At 42.8% G+C, this 23,826-nt stretch overlaps 1 protein-coding gene across 23 annotated transcripts in view; it reads right to left on the bottom strand.

The window, feature by feature from the left end:
• ADNP (activity dependent neuroprotector homeobox) overlaps positions 1 to 21,629 on the bottom strand; it is a 32,987-nt gene extending 11,358 nt beyond the window's left edge. The window contains exons 1-7 of one of the 23 annotated variants that reach the window (XM_055814701.1): positions 21,455 to 21,629; positions 19,657 to 19,731; positions 18,647 to 18,696; positions 16,242 to 16,364; positions 11,058 to 12,719; positions 9,664 to 9,709; positions 8,118 to 8,424 (exon numbers count right to left, since the gene is read on the bottom strand). In XM_055814701.1, coding sequence (XP_055670676.1) covers positions 8,118 to 8,424; positions 9,664 to 9,702 — 346 coding nt within the window. In that variant the 5' untranslated portion in view covers positions 9,703 to 9,709; positions 11,058 to 12,719; positions 16,242 to 16,364; ... (1 more) ...; positions 19,657 to 19,731; positions 21,455 to 21,629. Of the gene's footprint in view, positions 1 to 8,117; positions 8,425 to 9,663; positions 9,710 to 11,057; positions 14,361 to 16,241; positions 16,858 to 18,646; positions 19,565 to 19,656; positions 20,249 to 21,454 lie in introns of those variants that run through there. The other 22 variants (XM_055814709.1, XM_055814706.1, XM_055814703.1 and 19 more) reach the window with 22 other exon arrangements.
• Positions 21,630 to 23,826: the final 2,197 nt, after the last annotated feature.

Here is a 23,826-nt window from a genome sequence, read left to right as displayed (position 1 = left end):
ATGTCTAATACAGCTTAAAGTTCAGCCAGGTCCATTTTAAAGACAACAGTAATTGAAAATATTTAACAACAGGGCTGAGCATCGGCAATGCCAATTTTGTGAAGTATTAGTAACAAATTAGTTTAAAAGATGGTAAAGTCTAATGGGAAAAAAATACTGTTGCCTAAGAATTTCAATTCCTAACTAGCCTATTGATTAATGCAAATGGTTTATCACAGTTGTGTCCTATTTGCAATTTCCAAGTCATACCATTTTCTCTATTTTTGATCTGTAGTTGAAGTAGTAAGTGAAGCTTAACAGTCCCAGATGGAAAAAGCAACTCCAACCTGCAGTTTCTTCTTCTAGGCCAGTCACTATGAAATAGCTTTCAACGCTGAGCCCACTGTCACTTTTTTCATGACTTAAAACAGATCTGACTTGTGTGATACTAGAACTGCATTAATAGGAAAAAAAAAAAATACCACAAAGTGGATTTAGATCCTTGAACACAGATCACAAATTGGAAAGAAAATATACTTCCTTAACATTCTATTCCCTCTATTCCCTAAACAGGATTTGAAAGTATGGCTCTGAACACGGAGTTACAATAAAGTAACACAAGTTTGCTTTCAAAGCAAGCAAGATTTTTTTTTTAAAAAACTCAAGAACATCCATCTATTAAAAGTCCTTGCTGCTGCAGTTCGTAGAGCCAGAGTGAAAAATATTAATGCAGCCAAGAAATTAATCATGGCTCCACTAATTCCTTTTCTCTAAAGGCAACTGAATAAGCTTTGCTCTCTGTGTTGCGTTGGTTCACTATTGCTTCTAGTAGCTTCTTCGTAGCTACCGGTATACTCAGTTTTTTCATCAAAAATTACATGAAGCAGCCTAGTCAAGTATGTTCAGGATCTGAATGAATAAGTTCAAGTGAACTTCAAATCCAAGGAGATAATGTCCTACTAAGTTTATTCCAGAATAACCTGTTATTAATATCAACTGTAGAAACATCAATGCATGAAAACATTACATTTTAAAGCTTTTAGCAAGCTGTCCTGTTTTCTTCAAAACCAAAGCCCCCATTTAAAAAATATACTCATTTTACTTGAAAAGAAACAATTTTTTTTTTCTTATAAAGTGAGTCAGTACAGTATTTGTCTTTAGGCAATAATCACTTGTAAACTTGAAAGCCAGCCACAAGTCTCAAAATAATGCTTATTATGAAATAGCTTATTTTAGTACAAAATGCCACTAACAACTTCTTTGCCAAAACAATCAAATGCTTTCTTTTAGTTACCGTGTCTAATATACCTAGACGTGCCAAATATACCATGACATATATAAACTCTAAGTGATCAAGAAAGTGATTTAGGACTGTCTGAAAACAAGATCCTTATTCTTCCTGCACCACCTTCTTTCCTTTGCCCTTTTGCCTGCCTCACACTCAACACTTTAAGACATGAAATTATCAAGATCCTCCTACCACAACACATTGGAATAGAGGATATTAGGTCTTCACATCTGAAAACAGAAGAACAACCTTACTTTGCAAATTCTGCTTGAGAGCTGAATCCAGCTCACCTAATCTTAACACCCCCCCCCCCCCTCATCCTTAAGCAAATACAGTTCATTTTATTTAGGAAGTTTCTGGACCATTTAATCATTAGTGGAGAGCCAGATACAGTCTGATATTAGAGTCTGTGACTACAAAAAGAGCTTTTAGCATCTCCATTCATTTCTATTTACTAATAGTAAATAGAACTAAGTAAACAGAAACAAGTAACTCGAACTGTAATTGCAATATACACAACACACTGCTGGCACATCCCTGAATGGGGCTATTAGGAGTTGGAATTAAGAAGCATCTCAAATCACCATGTAGACATTAATGCTATTCTTGAAATGAGGTATATCCTTTATCTGACCAAAGGTTGTTTAAGCAAGGACACCTGGAACATCTCTTCTTCACTGCCAGGGCTGACTCTTACAGCTCTGAAGCTGTGATCAAAGTAATTATTTTAACAGAACACAATGCCAAGGAGTGCAGCATCCAGTACTGACAAAACCCACTAGTGCTTTCACCTGGCACCGAAGCTACCACTACATCCAGCAACCCCCACAGCAAAGGATGCCCGTAATAAAGGGCCAGAGATCAACTCTATCTTCTATAAAATAGGAGAAGCAGCATTAAACTCTTTTTCTACTGAAATGCCCAAAGTGAACCATCTTAAATACACTGCATTTCAGCGGAGACTAGGAGGAACAACTTTACACAGCTATCAGTTATCCATTCCTGACCGTTGAAGTGCTACTTACCTAATATTATAGGCTCAAGACAACTTCTGAGATCTCAAAGTAGCTTTCGAAAGAAGCTCATCAGCATTTTATTTTTAAATAAAGTAGGAATTAACTTATCCTAAGATGATACCGCTCAGTCAATGACAATTCCAGCCCAGGATTCTACTTACCAGGACATTCTGTCCTTCCATGTATTCTGTTCTATATTAGCCAAGGCATAAGTAAGTTTTATTATTTTCCTGTATGGTTCTACTCTATCCTATTCACTCCTGCACAAGTGCTAGATATTTCATTAAATCATCATAGACTGGTTTGGGTTGGAAGGGACCCTAAAGATCACCGGGTTCGAACCCCCAGCCATGGGCAGGGACACCTTCCGCTAGACCAGTTGCTCCCAGCCCCATCCAGCCTGGCCTTGAGCACTTCCAGGGACGGGGCAGCCGCAGCTGCTCTGGGCAGCCTGTTCTACTGCCTCACCCCCCCATATTTAATATATTATAGACCTTTTCTTTGTATGGGAATGTGCATCTGTACACACATTCACAGAAAAATAAGTCAAGATGACCACATATGTTCAGCAAAAATAATTCTACAGATAAACCTGAACATTTTTTTTATCTTCACTATAATAGCAATAATGAGATCTGCCTCTTAAGTCAGCCAGTTATTTTCAAATTCATGATTCCACACAGTAAGAATTAAGTTTGTGTCTGCCCTTCTGTTTCCTACTTCTAGACTTGGGTCCCACCTACAAATACGCTGGGAAGCCCTTGTTCTTACGTTGAGTACGCATCAATCTATACTTCAGTGCTGGGCGGACAGAATAAATGATTATCTAAAACCAAGACCAACAATCTCCTTGCTAGAAGTATCCACACAGTATCTTCAAGTGCCTAAGGAAATGGGTTACTAATTTACAAGAAAATCTGAAAACAGACTGACTCAATGAGATGATCTCAACTCATCTTTGGTGTGCTGTACACAGGGTATGACTGTACTCATCACAAAATAACGGTAAAGCAAGCAGACTAATATAAGAAATATTTGGAACCTTCTTTTGCTCTGTATTTATGCAGTACCTAGCATAAAGGTCTAGTCTGCAGCCAGGTACTGATTCCTAGAGTAATTCAGTAGCCTAATCTAGAAAAGACAAGCTTATATAAGAGCAGAACATCATTACTAAATTAGGAGCACTGCACTTCAGTTTTCATTTCATAGTCACATTTTGGAGATGCAAAGACCTATTTTAGACAAACTTCATGCAGTCCTATTTCACTGCTATGGGTAACGGCCACTATGCACAACATGAACAAAAAGCTAGGACAAGTTTCCTATCACACACGTGATAACAAAAAGGCCTGAATGAAGCACTTCCAGACCTCCATCCAAAAATCTCAAGGGGAACAGGAGGGAAGGTTTTGTGAAAAAGCAAGGAGTATCCACAGGGTAAGCAGACACACAGGAGTTAATAGGCTTCACAAAACTCAATACCGTGTACCAAGTGTGTACGTGGTATCGTGCTTGGCAGAACTGAAGCACCGTCTTTGGCTTTCAACAGGCTCAAAGAGTCCCAGGAAGAATTTAATCTCAAGCACAGTTCCAACTTGTGCATCTTACTACCTCAAAATCAGGGGACAAAATGACTGCAAAGACTTCTGTAGTTTGAGAAGTCTACAGGAACCAGCAGGTCAGTTCACTCAACAGAATCACATCCTGAAACGGGAATGGGCCAGGACATAATACAGGCTGACTGATATAAATTAATAATTATATCCACATTTTAGGAGGCAAGAGTTGCCAAGAGAGGCAACAACATTATCCCTCATTTGTTAAAAATCAAAGTTGTCTTCAGTGTTTTCAAACAACTCGGGCTCACTGCTGTAGAAAAATGGGACCTCACTTCAAGGTTAGTATTGCTCCACCACAAATGGCTTTTCTCTGTCTACTCAATTTTCTAATTTTGTTAGCCATAGCTGGTAAAAGAAAATACTAGTAGAGGATTAAATTGTGACACCTTGAAATGCTCTCCAAAGCATTAGTATGAAAAAAATTAGGGAAAACCACAATTTCTGCTTAGTTTTAGCAACTTAACACTGCAAATATCTATGACACAGGAAATCAAGACTTTAATTTTTATAGCATGACAGAAGAGCAGAAAGGAAACAAGGTCTAGGCCAAAAATTAACCACTGCAGAGTCAGAGAAGTTTCAACAACCCCCAAATTCTTCAATGTATCACTTTTTAAAAAAAAAAACAGATATAGTATTTAGGTTAAGACTTGCAGTGACTTTCAACTCCAAATTACCTCTTCACCAACTTGCTACTCTTACTAGGATGTCAAATTCCAGATGGAAACAGTTGCAGTCAGTATTAAAAAAAACCATCCAGAACCTGCCGTCTGACAAATCCTCCTGTTACGTTACTCCAAGTGATTTTTAAACCACCTTTAGCATTTAATAAAAATAAATTATCCTCACTGCACCAGCTTCAAGCACTTCAAGTTAACATGGCCATGCAGTTCAGCCCTCTAACACATCAGTTACCAAGGGACTGGAACCACCTAGAAACTGAGTCAAAAGATGAGAAAACAAAAACAGGTTACTGTGCCATTATTTGGAAAATTAATTAATGGAGAATACAATATTGCATGCCTGTTTTAAAGTTCTATATTGCAACAGTTAACATTTTCTTATGCTACATATTTTTCTCAAACGGTCCTCCCTTATGAAGGACATACTGATCTCATACACGGCACACGGTACTCACAACGTGACCACTGTGAGCCTGCAGGAAGGTGTATGCCCAGGAGAGAGAGGATAAGGAACACAAGAGGGAAAAACAGCAAAACCCCCCTATCAGTCAAATTATCACAGGTGGTAAAAAAAGAGAAAGCTTCCACCTGTCTTTAGACCCCAAAAGCTGTTTCTATTTTAGCATAACTAAAATCTTAATTCTCCAGTGGGTCTTTTGTATTTTGCACCTCATCAAAAGGTAGCCTTGCCACCTTTGATACCAGCAGATAACAGATGTTAAGACTGCTTCGGCTCTGCCCACTTCATCTAGAACTATGAAACAGAGGATCTTCCAGTGTACAGCTTTGAAGGACCCACAAGGTAACAATGCTATTCTGATTCTGGGAAAGATGCATCAGTTTCAGAGCAAGACAGTCTTTTTCTCTCAACTACAATCTTGAGCAAATATGACAAATCTGCCTCATCATGTTATATTCATTTTTGGACAACATTATTCAAAGTGCTTACTATGCCTGTTTCATGTTTGAGCTTTGTTACAGTTCTAACAAGCAGCAAGTGTAATACATTCCTAATGTCAGTGTCTCATTAGTAAGATGGTGGTTTTCATCCAGAAATAGCTTAAAGACCTAAAGAAATAATCTGGAGGAAAATCTTGCTGTGTAAAGGAGCCAAGACAGCACCAGTCTAGGTCGTCTTCTCCTTATGCTTAACTGAGTTACACCATCTCTCAACCACCACACTCTCAGTTTGTAGAAAGCCTTCTATGACAAGCAAGTGCAGAATTGTAGGCAATCCTAAACGTTTCACTGAGGAAGACTTCTTCGCTCAACAAGGTCTATAAAGAGCATCACTGTGAAATGGCAAGTAAAAAACAGTTATGGAATCCCCAAAAGCTATACACAAACCCCCCTAGTCCACTTCATTCTTATCTGAGCATCTCAAAGCTGTACAAGTAGGCCCTTGTACAAGTAGGTACCCTAATGCTCTTTACAATGGCCACTGATTCTTCTGAAATACCTGTCCGCTGGCGGAGCCAAGCCAGTGGAATACATGATTTTTTAAATTGAATTTTTTTTTTTATATACACAAGTATGATGTCAATATTGCTGATGACGCTAGAGGAATAATCAGAAAGTTACTATCTGGCTATTCCATTTATTTCCTTTGGAAATTTTATGAATGTAGTTCTAAGTTTATCTAAGTTCACAGAGCTAAGAATAGTTAGAAAAAGCAGTCAATCAACAAAAGGAAAACTACAAAATTAAACTTTCCTAGTGAGTACTGAGTGAAAACTGGGAATGAAGAAGAAAGAAAAACATTACACAAATAAAAACGAGGCTCCTGGAAACATTTTTTTTTTTTTTATATGCATTTATCAATTTTCTTGACACACAATCTTTTTACCACCTCATGATTCCCAGACCTATAATGAAAACCTCACAGGAACATAGAGGTGAAAAGCTGGTAATTCATTTTGAGAGCATTTGCCCCTCACAATGAAATATAGTTACTCATATTAAGCAACATTTACCCTTCACCCTACCCCTTAAACACTGTAGAGGGTTTTTTTTGTGGCTCAGTTGAAAGGATCAGCACTAAAAAAAAAAAAAAAAGCTTGATGCATATTCAGTATGTTGACCATTTTGGTTTTGTTGATTAATAAAATTATTCAGCCACATTACACACAGTACACAGGCACATAGCAGTTATTAATTGCACAACTCTTTGTTAGTGCGGCTATGTCTTTCTAGGCTGCCTCATCTTAACTGATCAGTCAAAAAGGGGTGCCAAAACACTTTTATGGAGTAAAAAAAAAAAAGCATGGATCTTTAATCCTAAACCAAACATGTTAAACACAGAAAATCCAAAAGACGCAGACAATTGAATCCGTTTCTCATTTCCAGACATCTAGTTCTTTACTACCGTTTAGAAGAGGCACTATTTCACCAAAGATTAAGTGCAACAGCCCCTTCTCCCCAACGTTTACTGTGAACACCCTGCAGGCAAAGAAGCCCAGTCTTCCAAGAAGGGCTGTGACATCTCCAGCTGTAAAGAGGGCAGCAAACTATCATCATGTGTGCAAAACCACCACCCATTTTACTCTAAGGGCTCAAATTTCTCAGTCCCACTAGAAGGACTTCCAAAGGACTTGACTCTCATCCAGTATAAATCCACTGCAGGTCTGTAGCCTACAACTAATGTTTTAGGGCTACTGCAGAAAAAAGAAATTATAGCTCCAGATAAAAAAATCCTATATAAAGTTTAATAAAAATGCAACTTTAGGAGTCTTCCTACTGTAATGTAAATACCTACTTTTTGTTAGATTTGATGCCAAGGTGTTGGCTGAATTTATCAAATCAATTGTGATGCCAACTGATTTGATGCCAACACCTTAGATCGAATGACACAGAAATCCTGAATGACACAGTGGATCTCAAACTGACTGCTTTCTAAAAACATTCTGTGAAATTTACACTTCCATACAACTTTTGTTAAAAGATTCACCTCCAAATAAGACTGGGGATCCAATTACAACTATCTCTTGGGCACGTTATTAAAAAGAATAACACAAAACATCAGTTTTACCTTTTTTATGAACACATTTGGTTGACCCTTCCTTCCCTAATGCTCTCATTTATTCACATTACTCCTTAGGACTGTGAAAACCTGAACTTTTTGGTGATCTGAAACACAGTTATTATCAGCTGTATTGATGGAAAAAGTATTCACTGCGAACATGTGTGCAGAACAGACAATTTTATAAGCAATGTGTAAACCCAGCCTTTTCTATCCCATTGTGACTTTGAGTTTGTATACATCTATACTCAGATCAATCTTGTCTTATTAAAATAATTAGCTCTGTAAGAACTATAGTTCATTAAAGGAGATTTCCTATAAATTTGAAACTAAATGATACCGATATTTTCTGTTATTTCTGCACATGCTTATAAAATGGAACTGTTCTTAATCTCTTTCCCCCTCTCCCCCTCATCATCCCTCTGCTGCTTCAAAAGGTCCATCCTTTCGTCGTTCTCTCCCCCTCTCCTCCTCATCCTTTCTTTGCTGGTTCTTGGCCTTCTTGGTCCTTACCTCGCTCATTTTCCCTCTTCTCATCTTCCCTGCGCCAATTCATAGCGTCCACATTCTTTCGTCGTTCTCTCTCATCCTGTCTCCACCGCTTCTTGATATCTTTGTCCTTAACTTGCTCATTTTCTCTCCTCTTCTCATCATCCCTGTGCCATTTTATTGTTTCTGCATTTTTCTGCGGCTCCACGCTTCTTTTGAGATAGTCTTGTCGCCTCCTCCTCTTTTTTAACATATCCCTTTCCCTGGCACGAGCCTGCTTTTCTTTCTGGGAAAGAAAAGCTTTACGGGGCATCATGAGCTGCTGCTGTACCTGTAATAATATTGTATCCATGGAATAATATACTATACATGCACTCAGTCGCACCAACAACTTTCATTTGGAGCTGAATACTTCAAATACTGAGCCAAGATAATTTACTGCTTCTTCTCTTTCCTTCATAACCCTCTGCTAGCTCCATATTAAATAATGACAGGCAAGTTGCTATATTCAGCTCCAGGCACAACACCTAGCTGGCACCTCTGCAGCTGGCGCACAACCAGCGTTGAAAAGTCAACCCCCTAAGATCCCAGGCCTAAGCAGGATGATTTCTTTCCCCTCCCCCTTGCAACTCCTCCCACAGATATTTTTTTTAGCAGCCACTTGGCATGGCTGCACCCAGTTGAAGGAACAGGCTGATGGGAGTTGTGAAGGAAACTTGCGAATGTTCAGACCTCAGTTTCTTCTCTTATTGGACATCTACGTTTAATGAAACTTAAAGGTGCTTATTTATCTGTTCAGACCTCCATCTCTACCAAATTTGGTTGAAAATGGCCAGCTTTTTTCTTAGCTGGGAGGAGGCAGGGAGGATTAGGAGACAAGCCACAATCTGAAAAATTGTATAAGCTTTGTTTCCTTGGGAAACCCGGCCAAAACATTTAACTGCAGTTAGTAAGTCCTGACTCATCTACTCAGACTTCCTCCAAGTATGTTATGTCTTGCTATTCACAAGAACAAAGGAAAAGAGAATGTGACTGTTTACTTGGGAGGTTTTGCCGACAGCATTCCTGATGAGTGGGGCTTTTTGGTTTTGTTGTTTTGTGGCTGGTTTTATTTGGGGGGGGGGGGGGGGGGGCGGGGTTTTTTTGTTTGTTGGTTTGGGTTTTTTTGATTTTAAGAGGTGTCAAGGAAGACTACCTTTTACAAATTGGTTTACTTTCGGTCATTTCTCTGTAGCTACCCAACACATTCACATCTTTGAATTTACTGGCATTAATATCTGCAATTTTGAAATCATGGAAAACAAAACAGACCACAGAAAGAACTTATACTAATATCCTTTAAATAGTCTTCTGTACACATTGAGCAACATTTCAGAAATGTCAAACATTGCAGTTGTGGCCCAGGTTTGGGTTTTTTTTTTTTAGTTGGTTTTTGAATTTTTGTTTAGAAGAGAGTTTTGCAGAGGTCTACTAAAAATGAAAACTGCAGAAAGGACAAAATTACTAAATTAGAATACTTAAGCAAAGCCTAAAACAAAATGAAACAAATGTACTTTTAAAGTTTAGCTACCTTATGGAAAGCACTTGTTCCCAGCATGCAATACTCCATCTTTTTCCTACAGAAAAAGCAATGTTTCAAACCCTTATTCTAAAAGCTGTTCCTTTTTCCTATACAATATACCGCCCCACATACTTAAACCCACTACTCTAGTCCATTGCCTTTGTTAGGTATGTATTATGATCCCATAGTTTTCATTCCAATAATTCAAACCCACATTTCTTAATATCCATAATAATACTAAAAGGGAAGGGCTACAGCAGAGTGAAACAGCACAATCAAAAAAAAGCATGCAGTTTGGTAACAAGTTAGTGCATAAAATTCAGATTACGCTAAAAATTACTTCATTAAAGTGTGTAGGATAGCTCTCTACGAGACAGCCTCGTTTTAAATATTAAATATTTCTCAGTAACAGTTACCATTAAAATCAGAAAGCAATGAGAATCCAGGATCAACATCATCAGTGCAACCCAGACACTGTAGATCTTTAAAATAGTTTTAATTTCTCTATTGGCTGTGTGCCAGCACTACAATATTGTTGTTTACTAGAGCAAACTTAACTTTTTAAACTTACATTATCCTTATAATTTTAATCAGTAACCTGATTTTATTCCAATAACAGCATTAATAAAATTTAAGTAAATCATATTTCATGCAAATGATTCTCCCACCCACCTCCCCATGAAGCCAAGTACCAACATTTAAAATCTGTCATTTTTTAAAAGCTCTTTTGGGACTAATTGTTATATTTTCTTTCATCTGTTTTTTTTGTTTTATTGGGTAGTTTTTTTCCCCCTCTGGCTTTATCTTTTCATTGTTAACAACAGTATTCCTCCCTCCCCTCCCTTTATACATATCCCAGCCTACTTTGACAGACCAATTTATAGACAAATGATAGAAAATATAATGAAAAACTTTTCAGTTTAATTTCAAGAATTAAATGTATCAATTGAGATTCAAATAAGAAATGTCAGATTCCAAGAAATAACTTAAAGGGACATCCAACTTAATTACGTATCTTTGAGCTTCCATATCACAAGTTATAGGTTCTTCCCCAGTTTCAGCATGAGAGATTAATGCAGGAAGTCTTGTCATTTCTCTTGTAGCCAAAATAATCTTTCACTTTTTCCTCTGTTGGTTTTAATAAACCAAAAAAGGGGGAAAATTTATTTAACCAGGAAATTAATTAATATGTAGTGGAGCTGCCAGACTGATTGAGCTCAAAGCCACCCCCCCACCCCCCCAGTTTTTCTAGAATTCAAGTTGGTGTTCCTTTAAGTTCAATATGTCCAAACGTCAGAAGTAAACAGTCAGAATTATCCTTTCAACTATTTTTTGCCCATACCTTGCCAAATGAAAATCTTAACTCTTCCCAATCTATTCAGTACGTATTATGAGGCATTTACCTCCAAAATTAATGGTGCTTGGGCGTCTCAGACTCATTGGACAAGTTTCATGCAAAAGCCTCCAAAAATAATTCTCCTTCCAGAACGCCCACCTCAGGGATTATATTACACCTACTGTGTGAGGCCAAAGCCCGGACATAGAAGAAGGATCATATCCTGCTGTACAAAACAAAGTGTTAAAGACAAGAGATAAGAAATGTAATAAGGGCAATCTTACATTTATAACGTACGTTTCATTGCGAAGGACTCCAAAGCTAATTATAAACCACATTTACGGTACCTTTACTGACATGGAGCTACTGTAGCATGCACTCCAGCAAGTTAACAGTGCTGCAGGAAGTTTTAGCAGGTTTGTGGCTTAAACAACAGATTCCGCTGGGTGATGCTACCTGAGGAATATTTTAATGCTCAGATTTCAATTAAGTTACCCAATTCAGAAATCCAGCAGGATACACAGACAAAAGCTCCTATTCATACTTCATATAACCTTTTGACTGAAGTGGTAAGGCCCTTAATTTACACCTCATCTGAGCTATTAGTAACCAGCAGCATAGCTGCACCCTGTATAGATGAGGTACACTTAGTGAAATATCAACAGCACTTCTTTGTAGAGATAATTTTTCCTAGAAGGTTTCCATACAAACACAGTCCCACCTTAAATTACAAGACTATGGGAGATCAAACAGGTGACATGGCCATCAGCCACAGCCCCAGGGACATACATTCATTTGGGAAGCATTCAGATTAAAATTTTCAGTTGCAGTGCTGCTAGTAGGAGGATGTGAAGCAAACCCTTTTGGGTAATGGCATGTAAATGATTATGCTTCTGTAGGAAGACTGATACCTCTTCAACTCACATCACCCATGAGCAGAAACTCAGTCTTGAACAGACTGGAAACACAAGATATAACATTAGTATCAAGAATTCTGGCACATCCAAATCTGAAGTTTATGAAAGCAAAATTTGTTGAGTCATTTATAATTACCTCTCCAAGTAATAAGGGGGTTTACTGTTTCAAATTGTCAGATTTCAATCTCTGTTGATTAATCAGACAGAACTTCCACAACTTAAAACTACACATTGTTTTTCTTCAGCGAGGATGGTTTCAACAGAAGGTATTAAAATGTTCTAAGAAGTTCAGCAAGAGAAAATGATTAAAATATTTCACACTGAGGCAAAACTGAACACTGCATATGCTTTAGTAAGAAATGGCTACTGGTCTTCAAATGGATGATGGGTTATTTTGTTTCATACAGGATTATTTTCTAACTAGAAAGTAGAATTTGCGCCCCTGTGCCTCTATCAAGTCCAAATTACCTCTCTCCCACTGAATCCTCATTGCAGAAAGCACATTTCTGGATAAGCACCAATCAGCCTTGAGAGCAGACCAGTGAAAATTAGTGTATCAGCCTGGAGATATGAATACTGAGCACAGGGAAGTACTTCATCCCATACTGGGCCTCCTGAGGACTGAGTATCATTTCCCTGCATTGTGTTGCTGACAAGAATCACCAAGCATCTGGCATTTTTCTGACTTTATATAATCCAAAAATCTTTTATTGTAGCTCTTATTTTGCTAGTAGTTTAAGTTGAAGAAGTTCTTGGTTTACATATAACTGCGCAACATAGCATATATCAGAGCTGACAGCAGCTGCATGTTCCTGCACAAAATGAAACAAGATTGTTAGTTTCTCAGTACTGTGCTTTTTATCTCCCTATTCCAACCGCATTTAAAACAAGGTCTACTTTTAACAATTTGCCCAGCTAACTGCATTTAATAGCATGCTCTAAAAAGCCAGCCACGAAACAGATTTGCAAGGAAGGCTGTCAGCACAACACTGAATGAAAACTCTTAAAATACAAGAAAAATACGCAAGAAAATGAAGCTATGGTTCCCACAGCAATAGAAAAGCAGCCTCCTCACATATGCAGGTTAAATGATGCTAGATAGCATGATTGTGTATAATATTCTATATTCACTTGAGGACAATGATGGCCTGTCCCTGCAGCAAGGCAGAGGCTGGGACTCTGGGACCTGAAAATTCCAGGACAGCTGAGCAAGGCTGACGTAGTCAGGAAGCAGAAATGTACCTCAGGGAAGTGTAAGCATATAAAAAACACCAGGAGCAGAAACATCAGGGAGAGAGAGAAGTTGGAAGAGCTGAAAACTACCAAAGACTTCCTTGAGAAGGTAAGAGTTGCAGTTAGGTATCTCCCCTCCCTGCACTGAATGAATGAAGAGTCTACTCCCATCTACCCCTGGTGGAAATTAAACATTTTCTCTTTCTTTGGTTGAACTCTTCTCTCTCCTCTTTATTTAAGCATTTTCTGGCCTGGTTTTCAGAGGGCTGTGCACCCACATCTCCTGTGAAGGTAATGAGATTTGCAGTTGTAACAGCACATCTGAAATGCCAGACAACTAAGGGCTCATTTTTCAAATCCGCTATAATCCTAGGATGGAGGCTGTTTTGTAACAGCACGCACTCTATTCTCATGGCAACATTTTAAACAGAGAGCACCTCCTCAGCCTTATCAGCTCAACCATCTGCAACACCAAGCTTCTGCCCATGTAACATGATGGTCTTCAGCTAACTTCTAGCAAATACCTCTCAACCTCCATCTAGATAATTCTGCTTGCACAGCTGCCAAGGTGGACACAGCACTTAAATTCAACCTTAAGCTAGCACATCAGCAAGCACAAGCCCCCATGCCGTTTCACTTGTTTCTATATCCATGGTCCTTTAAGTTGTGTCTATATCCAAAGCAGGACTAGGCACATTAAAAATGTATAAAGTGACCAGAAAAGCTGTAACAATCTGTCTGGAAAAAAAATGACACATTGTTTTAAAACTAAGATTACTGGAACTAAAGGAAATCAGCAAATATATTTTACTATGGGGTCACAGCATTGTAAAGCTTTTGCAGCACTGTGCACATGAACTCCAACTCCTCACAGTCAAATAGTCGATTCCTTAAAAGTCCTTTTGTCAAAAAAAAACCACAAAAAACCCCCACAAAAATTATAAATCACTTCAGAGAGTAGATCAGCTACATCCAAGAAAATTTTAAGTTGTGCGTCAAACAAAAAGGACAGTTTCACACCACTACTTTGAACACTCTATGTAAATACTGCTTCAGGAGAGGAGGTAAGTCCATCTAAAATGCGGTACTAAAAAAAACCAAACCACACTTAAAATCCTTTGGAGGAAATTCTTAGGCTAAAAACTTTAACATACTATTTCAGTGGTTATATGTAATTTTCAGTAAGGGCTTATGAAACTGTTTTATCTCTTTTTTTTTTTTGAGCTTACTGTTTAGCTTCAGCTTGGTGACTCTTGCACTAAGAACTGCAACTTCCCATCAGAGGAAAAACTTCAATGGAAGACAGTTCTAGTGAAAGGAATCAGTTAGGCTAATAGGTCTTACTCTCCCATTCTTTTTTTTTTTTCCTAAAGGTTAAAAAAGTATCTTCTGCAATCCAGCAGACAGGGATCTTCTAAGTCATTCACACACTTCTCATTCTTGCTCAATTTCTGGAATTTTCCACTGATGCCAGAAGCTCCATCTGGTGGGTGTGTACACTAACTGCAAAACTGAAAGGGAATTAACTATTTCCTTATCAACTTCTATTTAGTAGTTAAAGTTCTGTACACTGCGTAATTTCCATGCCCCAATATAAAATACAAAATGGCCAAATTTCGATTGCTCTGGGAACCACAATCCTTATTTCTGTTCTTTATTACTAATCTGCTACCCTACACTCCACTGGGAATTTGTTGGGTTTTCTGATTTTGATGACATCGGCTGAAGTATGTTAAACAATGCTGCGAGCTAAACTTGAACATTTTCTAAAGAACAATCTTTTCAACACACATGATCAAACCCACATGAATACAGGCAATCTTTACTGCATTCTGAAATGCAGTTTTAAATTGCATCCATTCTCTAGGGCATGCTATACTTCAGTGCCTAGGAAACTTTAAATTAGAGGCACTAGCAGCTCAAGAAGTAGGCTTACACACGTACTGCCATCTTAAATAATATCTTTTGTGACTGTTCAAGATGTCCAAAGATAAATGTTTATACACATCCGTGTATGTGCAGCGAAATCAATACATACTATACATGCGGAATACGCTGTGTTCACTTGTTCTTAAAGATTTCAGTTTGAAATGTAATAAAAGCCCGCACATCTTGCTGAAATTTGAAATCAAGACTGGGGATCATTGAAGCACAAAGGATATTATCAGCTTACACCATGATATCCACACTTCAATGATCAGGAAAAAAGGCTGCATGAATATGCTCCACAATTCCAAAATATTCCTCATCTAGATTATAGCTAAACATGAACAATCCCAGAATAAAAAACATTTTGGAAATATAAGCAAGTTTCATGAATTAGCAGTTACCATTTAAATTAAATCAAGAACAAATCTGAAATTATCAATCCAAAGTGCACAAAACCATTTGTATAATAAACAAAGCGGCTTAGAAGACTCTGTAAAACGTGCAAGAACAAAGCATGTAACCAATATACACATAATTTATGATCAGATCACACTGATTGTGAGACTGCAATCAGATTAGACTGCAAGTGAAAATGGTAGTCCTGTCTTCTCTCCGTCATGTTTTCCTGACATCACCACTGTGTCAACAGCCAGGGCAGAGACCTGATCCAACTGAATAGGAGTGTTTTTCAGGAGGAGCAGTTCCTTCACTCGCCCAAACAGAAGTGCTAGGACTGGTACAATAAGGTGGCAGGAAGCGTGGCTCATACCACCCCTTCCAGCGGCAGCACAGACACAGATATATTTAAGCCAATAGTGAAACTGCATCCCTTAGCGTGTCCTAACTAGTAAAATGCATTGCTTGCATGCTGGTATAAGTGGCAGCACAAATCAACGAAACAAAAGAGAGCACACAAATACTTTTACAAGCTCATCCAAAACCCTGCCAATACATGCTTTCTCGGATAGTAGATATTAGATATTGAAGGGATCTCGCCAACTGGCTAGCATCTGAGTATTAAAAGTGTAAAAATAGTGAAGTAGGCTGACGCTAATTGTTTTTCCTTTGCCTTACCACTTCACGAACGCTAGGCACAAATGTTGGCATTACACAATTGGGTAAAGTCTGTAAACAAGAGCTTAAAATCAGTCTTACCACTTCACATTTCTTACCTCTTTCCCTTTCTGTCTAAGCATAGCTCCCAAGTGCTCCAGTCCCTGACTACATTCCAGCGTTAATCCACCTCAGCTACTGCTGTCTTCGGTCTGACTCAGGAACCTTCGATATTCAAAAGGCTTCATAGCAGCAGCAGCAGGAATGGGGAAACAAAACAAAACAAAGATCACAACCTTAAGTTTGACTTTTTAGGGAGAAAAAAAGCATTTAAAGACAATTATTTTGCCTACTGAGATTTCAAGAGACAATTTGCCCTCTTACTGTTGCTGCTATGAATCTGCATCACTAACAGCTTCTTTGACCCAGCTGCAGCACAAGCAAAGAACTATCAGATCCAGAGTCGCATCAGAAATCAATACACAGAAGAGGTAAAGAGAGGTAAAAAGAATGCCTGAGGGCTGAAAGAGAGAAGAGGAGCTGGGAGTAGGGAGGAAACATCAGACAGTGAAGCCAGGCTGGAGAGCATGCCCTTTCCTATTTAAATGTGAGCTGAAGAGCATTACTGCAGCGGACAGGCTGTTTACACAGTTACTTAGTTTCTATTTCTCCTAAATTGTTTTAGATATTCCTTGAGAAGTAGATCTTAAATGAAACGTTTTGCCACATCATGTGGATAGTCAAGAACCTGCAGGTGTGATGTGTTCATAGAGTCACCCACACAGGTTTAGGACCCAACAGCCAGTATCAGTTTTCATCCAAATCTTTAATGCCACCTTAAAAAAAGAAAACCAAACAACTAAGGATATAAATGATGGTAACTGAAAGTGACTCACTGCAGAAAAAAACCCAGTATTTATTCCATTCTTCTTCAAAACCATCAACCATCATACACATTCAAAAGCACTAATATGAAGTAAGAATGAGACACTGAATTCAAGCCTCGTGTTTGCCTTTCAACACCAGCTAGTTATAACGAAGCTGAACAATGTAGCTATTTCCTTGAGGCATATGGCCCTCAGGTAGGTAAGAGTTACACCCTCTTTAAAAATGTCTTTATTCAAATCTAGAACATGTGTTCAGTTTTTGTATCAGATCTAAGTACTTCCTGAAAGCTCAAAATGAGCAGGTCAGCCTGGCCATCCTCACTAAGAAAGCAAGACATTCTTGCCAAAATGTGTCAGGTGAGTCAAAACAAACCTACATACATAGAAGGTATAGGCTTTTTTTTTTTTTTTTTTACATACCATAATCAGGAGTTTTTTCTTCCAATGCATATTCAGACATTTACATTAGATTATCCTTAGACCAGGACCTTCTAATTTCATCTCCATCACTTATACTATCATTAGGAAACATACACTTGTATCAAAATACTTATTTATATGAGTAGGACTGCCTCCACATTAACAATTATACTGTTACAATTATGTTAATAAAAACATACCCTATATATGTATATATAAAAAAATCCTATGTATATATAAAAAAATCCAAGCGCAGAGCAGATCTTAATTTAATACAACAAAAAAATACTGTAATGCTTGTTTAGATGCAGGCCAAGATAGTCAGCTGTTATCTTTTTAAAACAAGCATGTTACATGCATCTTCCAAAAAATCCCAGCAAACTGCTTTATTAATATACAAACTCAGCTGTACTAATAATTTTAAAAATATGCCATCTCTGCCCATGTCAATAAAGCAGATCAAATGACACACACCTGTGGACCACTCTAATCAGTGACCAACTGCAGTCCTATAGCTATTCACTGCCCCTCTCCTGGCACCCACCTCCTACAGACCTTGGACTATGATCCCCATCATATTTGATACTGTTTTCTTCATTCCCAGTGTATAAAATTTTGTCTCTCTTAGACCAACTTCACGTAGTGGAGCAAAGGTAATCTCCCTTTTCTGGAAAAAAAAAAAAAATTAACCCCCTCCACCAGAACCCTTAAACACAAAAAACACCAACAGATTTCCTATCGAGCTGCTAAATCTTATTTGTGGCCACCTTCAAGTGAATACATTAACCCATGAGCACTGTCTTTACTCCCACAAAATTATTTGTTCTGATTTCTTTACATCAATCAAATCAGCTGCCATTTTAATAAAAATCTGTAAAATACACATTTTGACTACGTGACTTTTGACTACTGATAAGATTCTGATATGTTTCTGTATTCCAGGAACGCTACTTTAAATTTTAATATTTACTTCCAGTATTTAGTACTATTATGGAGTAGTAAAGCTGGGTTGGGAGTAACCTTCTATTATTCAGTCTGCAGTGTGTCAGAAGTGCAACTCACTTCCACAGAAAATGTGTATGTGTATTCATCCAGAATTTAATAGCAAATTCAGTAACTGTAGAGTTTAGTTTTCTAAGTACCTAGCAAATGATACTTTATACTATTAAAGCTTAATTAAAATGCTGTTGTAATATACCACTGTAAGTGACACATACCAATTCTGAAAATGCTAATGGGCATCTTCTGACAACTGGTAACTTCTATCCTACATATACAGAAAAAAAATTAAGTTATTAATCTCATTCTAAAGAGCACAGACAGTCTTCCTAGATGTTTTGTTTGTGCAGCTGATGCTTAACACTAAGGCACGAACTTTCCAAAAGAGTCAGGAAGTTCCTCTCCTGTGAAGGTTTTTCATTCCTACGCACTCTGAACAGCAGACACTGTTTACCACTTGTCTAACCCACAGGCAAAGGCAGCCACCTTTCACCTTCCCCATCTCTTGCATAGCGAAGTAACTCCCTCCTAAAATTTAACGCAAGTGATCTCACAAGCTCTTAATGACTTTTAAGCTCTAGTAGTTCCACACAATATACTTTGAAGCATAAACAGTCATAACCTACAGAGATACTTTCTATAAACCTGTCTGATGGACCACCACTTCCAAGTTAAAAAAAATAATAAATTAATAATGAGGCACTAAAAGTTTATTGGTCTGCAATGATCTCTGAGAGCTGTCCCCAGGCACCTGAAGCGTCTCATTTCTATTAGATACCAAAAAGTCATTTTAAAAAGTTAATTAAGAAATAATACTAATTTTAGTAAAGGGCTGCTTACTATTAAAAAACAGTACAAAATTATTTTGCTTAGTATTACTTTTGGAGAACAAGTTATGCATCGCGTGTCAAAAAGGACACCTCAATTTTGACTAAAGTTTATTTAAGTATTTGCTGTAACAATCTTCAGGAAAGGTAACAGTCATGTTACAACCCATCAGCCTCCAAGTGCAATTTTATTAATAATAGGATGTTTCTCTTCTGGTTTTTTTTCCACATTTTAAGATTTCAACACACATCATGGTAGATGTTGATCTGCTGACATCAAATTGCTGCCCAACATCTGCAAACGCACATCTAAAAAGGAACCAAGCTTTGGTTTGTTTTGTTATGAAAAGAAAAAAAGAATGCTTTTCTTATTTTTAAACAGGATGATCCATCTTTCTCACCTAGAAGGATGGCAACTTGTAATTATTACAGTCACCAGAGTCCCCAAGTGAAAGTTTTTCCAAGTAGCTGAGACCCTGCAAGAGGAAACAATGCTGGTGGCCTGCAGCACATATGCAGCACATACGGGCTGTGCTACACAGGAGCCACTGAAGGTTGGTCCATGCTACTCTGACAGGTAGGAATCATGCGTCTCCATTATCTCTCACACCTTGTACCTCCAAACAGAAATAGAAAATAGTAGTAAAAATAGAAGCGTAGCTAGTAAAAACATCCTTAAAAAAAAAAAGTTATTTCTCTAAAAGGAATGAAAACCTCTTTCACACCTACCAAATGGTTTAAATACACCCAATAAACAAAGAACATCAAAACGCCGAAGTGCCCAGTTATCCGGACTCTGGCCTACGGCCCCAGACAAAGCACTCGATGCTTCAGCAACGCCCCACACCAGAAGTTTCCCCCGCTGCAGCCATGCGCTCCGCATGTGTGCGAAAAGCCATGCAAGTTTATGAAGCAAATGGCACCGCAAGCCACAACCAAGTTTTGGTACAAGTGCTGAACCCCCGCGCAGAGCCCTGCGCACCCGCTCCAGGGCCCCCATGCGCGCCCACCGCCCCCGTGCCAGCCCCGGCGGGCCCGGGCTGCCCGGTGGCGGGGGTCGCGGGGGGCCAGGGCTGCCCGGGGGGCGGCCCCGCAGACGGCGCTCTGCGGCCGCGCCGCCGGCCCTCCCCCGGCCGCCCCCCCGCCGCAGCCCTGCCCGGCGCGGGGAGGGCGCCCCCTACTGCCTCCCTCCCGCACGCCGCGCCGCCGGCTGGGCTGCGGTGCATTTTGGGTGGGGGCTGGTATTTTTCTTCCACGGCCATACACCGGCAGCAACAATACCGATTTAACGGCAGGAGGAGGGGGGCGAGGGGGGCACCACTAGCATCGCGTACGCCGTGGCACTTGTTTTGGAAAGCTCCCCCCCCCTCCCCCCACCCCCCCCGCCTCTTCCGCCCCCGGGCTGCAGCCGCCGAGTGAAGGGGGTGCGTGACAGGGGGGTGCAGCTCCCAGCGGCTGAGCGAGGCTTCGGGGTTTCAATTCCCCCGCCTTTGAGAAACGGGTGTCGGTAACTATAGCCCAGGGTAGGGCGCGGAGGGATGGGTGAGTCAACGCTGCTCCATCCCGCAGCCGGCGCTGGGCTCGGGGTAGCGGCCGCAGATCGCGCCTCCTCCCGCGGGCAGAGCCACGGCGGGTGCCGGGGGGAGGCTGCTCCCCATTCATCGCCCGGCAGCCGGCGCCGCTCTCCGAGCTCGCTCCAGCGCCAACCGGGCCCGGCGGCCGGCAGCCGCAGCGGGCAGCGCCGGGATGCTGTACCCGCTCGCCGACTCTTCATCCCGTTCGCTTCGCCTTACCGCCAGCGCAGCCCTCGCCATCGCCGCCGCTCCCGGGACACATCCATGTGCGGTCCCCCCTACGGGGGGGGGGGAGGGAGGAGGCTGGGACCGCATCTGCCGCGCGGGCCCCGGGCAGGAGGGAGCGCGGCCGGGGCGCAGCGGTGCCCGCAGCCGCCGGAGCGCCACCGGCCTCCCCGAGGGCGGCCAAGTCTCTTCAACATGTGTGCGGCCGGGGGAGGGGGGCCCGCCTGCCAACTCCGCAGCCGCCCGGCTGCGGCGGGCAAGGCGCGGGGCTCCTGCCCCTCGGGGCGGGCTGGGGGCCGAGGGCTGCCGGGGGCCGCGGCCCCTCCGGGCGGAGGGAGGGAGCGGGCGGGCGGGGGCTGCCCCCGCCCGGGTCGGACCGCGGACTCACGCACACACCTACCTGACTGGGGCTCTCCTCAGCAGCGAGGGCGGGCGCTCCCCCGGCACCGCGGGCTGGGGGTGGGGGTGCGCGGAGCTGCCTCCCTGGCGCCGCCCGGGTCCCTGGGCGGGCGGGCGGAGCGGAGCCGGCGGCGGCGCGGGGGAGACAAAGGGGGCTGGATGGCGGGGGGGAGGGAGGGGGGGCGAGTGTGCGGGGGGTGGCCTGTGGTGAGCTGGTCCCGGGGGGCGGGGGCGGCGGCTTCACTGGGCTCGGTCCCCGGGGCGGGGGGTGTGGGGCTCCGGGGCGGGGGGGGGCTCCCTGGGCGCCCTGCAGACAATACAGCCGGGTCCCTCCTGCCCAGAACCTGCCCTGGCCAAGATGGCGGCCGAGAAAGAGCGGAAGTGACGCGAGACTCTCATTAGCATACGGGACTCATTGTCCGGCGGGAGGGGAGGGGGCCGCGCCCCGGGGGGGAGGGGGCCCGAGCCCCAGTGGATTCCCGCTGGCCTGGCCCCCATCCCGCCCTGCGGGCCGCGCCCCGGCAGCCGAGGGGCGGGCGGGTTACATAACCCCGCCGAGCGCGGCGGGGGGGGTGGCTCTCGCGAGATGGACGGAGGGAGCTGCCGGAGGCGGCGGCGGCGGGATCTACCCCGGGCCCGCTAGGAGGCGCCGCGCCCTGCGGCTGGGTCCGACGAGGGAGGCGACGCCGCCCGGTTATCCCTCCGCCGCCCCCAGCCGGGACTACATCCTGTCCTGAGGGGCCGCCGCCGCCGGGGCGGGGGCACGCGCCTGGCGAGCCGCACGCCCACGTGACCGCGCGGCCGCGCACGTGACCGCGCGGCCGCGAGCATACGGTCTCGTGCCGCGGCGAGCAGCGGCGGCGCCTCAGGGCGGGCGCTCCCGCTCCCACCGCGCCGCCGCCCGGGCCGCAGCCCGCCCCCGGGGCGGGGCGGGGCCACCGGCGCAACGGCGGCCCGCGGGGACCGCGCCCCGACCCCGCCCCGCCCCGCCCCGCGGACACCGCGCTCACACCATGGACAGCGCAGCCCGAGGGGCCGGAGCCGCCTCAACCGTCGCGGCGGCCCGCCCGGGAGCGGCCCGGGCCCGGCGTGTCCCGGCACCCCTCTGCGCCCCGCCCCGGCCCCCTCTGCGCCCGGCTCCGGCACCCGTCCTCTGCGCCCGGCTCCAGCACCCCTCCGCGCCCGGCCCGGACTGGCCCCCTCTGCAGCCCGAGCCGGGGAGGCTTCGAATGAGGCGACGGCTGCCGTGAGCAGCTGGTGGGGGCCGCGGCCTGCAGGTGTAGCACAAGCCACCACGAGGCTAATGAGGGAGGTTGTTGAGGTGACGAGGCCGGGTCCACTCTGCACGTCGCCGCTCACCGAAACCTGAATTTCTCCCATTTTGGCCCGATGCACCGAAGGCCTGCAGGGGCCCAGCGCGTGTGGCATTCCCGGTGAGCCTGGTGCCCCGCGCGCAGCCCCACGCGTGTGGTACGCGGCCGTCGGCGGCGCGAGGGTGGCTGCAGAGCAGTCGTGTCTGGGTTGTGCCGAGGCTCCGCGTGCGGCTCTTCCTTGTGGGCCAAGACAAACACGCTCGAGATCTCTTCAGCGAACAGGGCCCAATTCTATAGCACAGTAAAAAATCCTGCAGCTGAAAGGGAACGATGGCTTTTGTTACTTCAAAAATACACAAGCACTAGAAGGACAAAGGAAAGTGTAATTGTATCCTCAGCGTTCAAAACCTTTCTGGTTCAGGATGACATGTGAACCAGAAGTGAAGGCACTTTTTTTCCTGGTATTGTAAGGCTTAACTAAGTGCGTGGTTCCGAATCATCACCTGAAGTAGAAAGGCATAGAAAAGTTGTCATAAATTACTTAGACTTCATAAAACTGAAGGATCTCCTGCGTTTTCAAGTGACTGATAGCCCGAAAATGTGTGCACCGCTGCGTTCACAATTCACACAAATAGCTTTTATGAAGAATTTAGTGACATTTTATTGTATTTGTTAGCTTGCTTTAAGACTATGTAGTTTGGCAGAATTTGGAAGCACACCATTTGGCACTGCCTGCAGATCACGCCTTTATCTCACCGGGTACTTTCATGCTGTCTTCACATTAGCGGTGCTAAGAATCAGTAAGTCAGGGAAAGAGTCCTTTTACAGCTGAGTGGAAATGGCAACAAAATGGCAACACTTACCTGCAAAAACAAAGCTTGTGCTTTGGCGTTAAAAAGGCTGCCAGCACTGAGGTACTTAAAAGTTTCCCTGTGGTACACGTACGTGAAATATGTCGCAATTAAAGAAAGCAAAGAAAGCTGCTTTGTTTTTTCTATAACTTGTTTGCCTTCCAAGAGTAGATACCTTTTCTTTGATGGCGCAATTAAGAAAGTATGTT

The sequence above is a fragment of the Falco peregrinus genome, chromosome 9 (genome assembly GCF_023634155.1).
Source record: "Falco peregrinus isolate bFalPer1 chromosome 9, bFalPer1.pri, whole genome shotgun sequence".
In the NCBI taxonomy this organism is placed as follows: domain Eukaryota; kingdom Metazoa; phylum Chordata; class Aves; order Falconiformes; family Falconidae; genus Falco; species Falco peregrinus.
The sequence above is the reverse complement of the archived record's forward strand: the minus strand, read 5'-3'. Positions and strand labels throughout refer to the sequence as shown.